The sequence below is a fragment of the Aedes albopictus genome, chromosome 2 (genome assembly GCF_035046485.1).
Source record: "Aedes albopictus strain Foshan chromosome 2, AalbF5, whole genome shotgun sequence".
Taxonomy (NCBI): Eukaryota; Metazoa; Arthropoda; class Insecta; order Diptera; family Culicidae; genus Aedes; species Aedes albopictus.
In genome coordinates, this window is record NC_085137.1 from 181,287,545 (window position 1) to 181,292,626 (window position 5,082).

The 5,082-nt window shown below is 39.0% G+C and overlaps 1 protein-coding gene across 1 annotated transcript; it reads right to left on the reverse strand.

The window, feature by feature from the left end:
- Positions 1–2,747: 2,747 nt before the first annotated feature.
- LOC134287817 (uncharacterized) lies at positions 2,748–3,937 on the reverse strand. Its single transcript, XM_062850812.1, has 2 exons — positions 3,702–3,937; positions 2,748–3,671 (listed from the first exon to the last, which is right to left on the reverse strand). The coding sequence occupies exons 1-2, from the start codon at positions 3,742–3,744 to the stop codon at positions 2,791–2,793; spliced, it is 924 nt and encodes a 307-aa protein (XP_062706796.1). The 5' UTR covers positions 3,745–3,937; the 3' UTR covers positions 2,748–2,790.
- Positions 3,938–5,082: the final 1,145 nt, after the last annotated feature.

Genomic DNA, 5,082 nt, shown 5'->3' on the forward strand with positions numbered 1-5,082 from the left:
CCTTTGATCACATGGTTTATTTAAAGGGAAAATAATTCCAGAATCTTCCTATTCATTTTCTTATCAAGTTTTCTTGTATTTTCGATGAATACGGAGTGTTTGAAATTGTAAGATTTCCTTAAATTGTTAAGGATATGCCGTATTTTCAAAATGGGGAGACTTGATCCCCCTTTTCTTGGTTTGTACCAAAGTTATAATTATCTGACACATTTTATCGTTGAATAGACTAGAATTCCAAGTAAATAGAGACTTCCGAATAGAATTTTATTTTTCACATGTATAATGTGTGTGTAATCCTCGAGGGATCAAGTCTCCCCATGTCACTGTTGTGTATACTAAGCTGAATTAATTGAAATATGTTAACAACAACCTCATTTGGATAAATAAGTTTGAAAGTACTTTATTTAAACTATGTGCTGTGAAATTTTGACACGATTTGGTTCAATTTTCACAAAGTTATTGAGATTTTTCGGAATCGCCTAAAAGATTTCTGAAGGACTGAAAACAAACCATCAGCCGTTAAAAAATAATGCAATGTACAATCGAAATCACTTATAGCCAAAACATAGTCGTTTGCCCAGGAGTAGTTTTGGAAAAATTATGCTAGAAGAAAAATGTTTTTGATTCCGAGCAAATATGGGGGGAACAAGTCTCCCCAGGGATCAAGTCTCCTCAGTCTCCCCTATTGATTTATTACCGATTAGTGATCAAACAAACGGCTTTTTGTTTTGTTTTATTAGCAGCACTGTAATTGCTGCCTTGGCTGCTGCTATTTCTGGGGGTGGTGATGCCACCCGCCACCTCATGCAATAGCGGCAGCAGCAGTGCTGCTGATAAAACAAAACAAAAAGCCGTTCGTTGGATCACTAATCGGTAATAAATCAATAACTTTTTTCGCAAGCATCCAATCGTTTTGCGGTCTTCGAAGGAAAGTTTCATAAATGATTTTTCTACAAGATGCGTTGATCGATTTGAATTGTGGAGATAAAGGGCGACCTCTGGGATTTTTTGTTTGAAAGTGTAACTTTTCCCATAGTAAATCCTATGCAAACTTTAAACCGCTTGCGCTAAATTATAGTTTCACCGATTGCGCTGAAATTTTGTACAGTTCATATGGGACCTAAATGGGATCTAAAAAGTCGACTGGAGCGAGGATTCATTTTTTCCATACAAGCGTGTACCATACTAATGACTATTGACTAGAAGAGAAATCATGCATTTAGAGCCGTCAAACGATGGGGTTACGTGTCCTTTTTGGATCCCTACCGGAACCGTTTCCGGAACATCCGGTAATGGCCAGAATTATTTTTGATCATTGGCGCTATGACTATTGACTTCTAGATGGAAAGTTATGAATTTTGAGCCGATTTTCTCTTTGGGTTATAACTTGGCCGGCAAATCGTTTTTGGTTGTTTTTGTTTTGTTTTGGTTGTTAGCATCTAAAGTCGTAGTCGTCCTTCACCGAAACGTACCGAGAGATCATCCGAATATCGGTCATATTTCCCGGAATAATCCAAAGAGGTAATCATTTGTGATTTTCTGTAAAATTTTCATCAAATCGGATGAAATTTGACAAAGCTACAGATTTTTAAACTTTTGATGATGGCACCTGGTACTGTGAAGGTTGTTTGTACGGGGATCGGGGTATAATGAACACCCGAGGCGAAATGGACGCCCCTGTTTTGTCCAAACCATAGAGTTTTGAATTAAAAAAAAAAAAATAATGCAGACGTATGTATAAACAAGTCATTGTTCAATTTTACAAAGGTACCATTGGCATCCCTTCAAAATAACCAAAACATCATTGGAATTGTAATATAACTTTTACTTGGTGGAATTCTTATAATTTCAAAGAAGTAGCAAATAAGGTATTGCGTTAGCCTAGTGGTTAAGGCTATGGATCGCCAATCCGGAGTCGGCGGGTTCGATTCCCGTTCTTGTCGGGAAAATTTTCTCTACTCCCTGGGCTTAGTGCTCGCCTCACAATATACAAATTCATGCAATGGCAGGTAGAGAAAGCCCTTCAATTAATAACTGTGGAAGTTCTCAAAGAACACTAAGTTGAAGCGAGGCAGGCCAAGTCTCAGTGGGGACGTAGAGCCATGAAGAAGAAGAAGAAGAAGATTACCTTATCCTCATGTATACACGGATATAACAATGGATTTAGTATTTTATTTTTGATCAGAATTTACTCAAATTAGCAATTTTGATGCTGATGTCGATTCGGGGTGAAATTAACACAAAGGAATGTTAACGAATTACATACTATTAGTCCTGTTAGAAAGCTTTGAAAAAATAATAGGCATATATGTATTCCACTTCAACCAATAGAAATACAGTAGAACTCCAATGGCGCTGTAGTCATATTTCCTATTTAATATTTGTAATAGCTTCAAGTGTAATAATTGATCGTTGAAAAGGATCTTTTGTTTTGGAAAACGAAATTTATTTGACACTTCTACATTTCTACTGAAGCTGTAAGGGCGTGGCAAGCTGGCTAGTTATTCTAATCTTCAACCCTTGTAACTAACATCTATGGGTGTGTGTCTTAGCTGTGATGTTCAAAGTGTCAAATTTACTTGATTTTGATCATACCAATCTTGAATGAAAGTCAAAACAAATCGGTACATTTTCTATCCGGCGATTGATCACTTCAAATTAAAGTATACCAAACACCGTAGGTATTTTTTTTTTCTAATTTGTTTATTTATTTGGCTCACCTGTTTATTAAAAAACTCTACAGAGCCGAGGGTCTGAACAAAATATGTTTAGGAAAAAGGAATACGAATTTTAATAAAACATTTGTCGTGCACATTTTTTCCTCGGGGCCCTACCAGAGCCGGAGCCGGAGCCGGAGCTTGAGCCCGATCCTGAAGCCGCATATTGAGCTCGTCGCTGCTTCGCCTGGGGTCCTCCTAAAGCTTCCAGAATCGCTTGACCCACTTCTTCCAGTGTCGGCACGCTTTTCTTTTGCTGTTTGTTCCTATCCGTATGGTCCACTTGGTCGCAGCCAGCGGGAGTCTCACCCGAGCCAGTCGCCTCCGTCGGGTGGTCGAAACTTTCCTCCAGAACTTCTATGATTTCGTCTCCTGAACTTTCTACCGATTCCTGTTCCACCACCGGTTCTATCTCGGTACCAGCCACAATTCCAGCATACGAAGGTGTGTTTCCTTTTTTCTTTTCCTCTACATTCCGCGACTTCTTCTGGGGACACGAATCTTTCCGATATCCTAGCGCGTGGCATAAGAAACAAGTGTCTCTTAGGCCATCGTAGAACACGTTTCCTTTCCAACCGAGAACATCAATTGACGAATGAATACCTCGCACACCAGTGGAAAGATGGTCAAGACCTAATTCCGCAGGAAACTTTTCCCTGACCACACGTTCTATTTTGCCGAATTCTTGAAGTACCGTGGCTAAACTTTCATCGGTTATTTCTGGCGGCAGGTCAAATACGCCGACGTACCGCATATCGACACCCGCGGGTAGCATCCGAACGTCAACCGACTTGCCACTAGTATACACGAATGCTCGTGGCTCCACATTTTTTTCCAACGATTGCTTCATTGCGTCCGGGGAAACAAACTTAATGAAGAGCGAACGATCACGTGCGGTCTTATAAGCTGCTTCCATTAGAAGCAAATCCGTATCCAATTGTTTCACAAAATTTCCTATTTCAGTCCAAGAGGGTCTTGGACTACCCGGCGGGAATCGAAACTGAACAGTATTCATCATCTCGCTCATTTCAATTTACTGCTGACTCTGCGACACAAATGTGCACCACCGACCGGGCGAGGAAAAGTGAACGACCGACAAACAATGCGATGCGCGCGTGCGAACAACTACCACACAGTGAGGCAGAAGACGAAAACGGTCCGGGAGCGATTTTGCATGCGACTGCATTGGGCAACAGCAGCGACAGAACTGAAACACCGTAGGTATGTAACAATAACATATGTAAAAAAAAAGAGATTTTCACAAGAGGCGCTGAATTTCGTTAAGGACTACTTGTATAACTCACCTTTGGGGATGAGTTGTGAAAAAAATACCCGAATTTTTCACGTTTCTGAAATGCTTAATGTATGAGTTGCTATGGGAACAGTTGTTAGATACAGTGTGTGGTAAAGTTAGGCTTGACTTGTGGTTTTGTGTGAAAAATGGATGCACAGCACGGTGTTGCAAGAAGCAGTTTGGCCGATTTACTTCAACTACTCCTAATAGCCCCCAATAATCGGCTTAGGAACTCATAAAAAACTGAGGAGAACGATCATTAGGACTTGTTGCTTGTTGTTAGAAACGTCTTATAGACTGTTTCAGAAATTATAAATACACTAACGATTAACTGCCGTTTCAATTTGAGCATAATATCCAAAATAGTTTCTTCTAGCTCTTATAATAAACATGCTAACGAAGCAAATAATACCAATTTTGTTGATGTTTCTGGTAAAAGTTAAAAAATAGGGCTCCGTAAACTAGATAATTAAAATTTGAAGTTACACAAACTGGTCAAAAAATGTAGCATGGTAGAAAAGAAAAAAATCTCACAGATAAAATATTTAATTTCCAAACACAATAAAAATGGCTGTATCGATAATAAAAGATATTTCTCGATTGGTAAGAGTAATTTTACTCGAATATTTGTTCAAGAACCACCGTTACGGGCCTTCTCAATACAATTTTTTTGTTTCAAATTTCTCAACAACACCAGCAGCAACAAAAGTTAAGCAAACGAATGTCTTAATTACTGCGTACTGCATTTGTTTTTATGGTATGACAAGCTTTGCCATCTGAAGGATCGAATGAGCTGAAAAAATGGATAAGTTTAAATTAAATCCGTTCAGAAAAGCTAAGAAACGGTGTTGTAGTTCTTATGTTCCGTAGCAGTGTTGCAAAAATTCAATTCATCTATTGAACACTAACCAACCGATCTGTTCAGTCATTTTTCCTTCTAGTTATGTTCACAACGATTTCATTCAATCAGAGCACCTATCAGATGAGAAGCGAATCCTTGTCAATTGAATAAATTGTCACTCGAATGAGTAGCTTAACTCGAAACACGAAAAACCCCGCAAAATTCCGCCA

Bases quoted from the DNA above. Each gene is read 5' to 3' on its own strand.
- LOC134287817 (XM_062850812.1), bottom strand. From the start codon at position 3,744: ATGAGCGAGATGATGAATACTGTTCAGTTTCGATTCCCGCCGG. The intron at 3,672-3,701 runs GTAGTCCAAGAC...GGACTGAAATAG, and splicing joins TCAGTTTCGATTCCCGCCGG to GAAATTTTGTGAAACAATTG.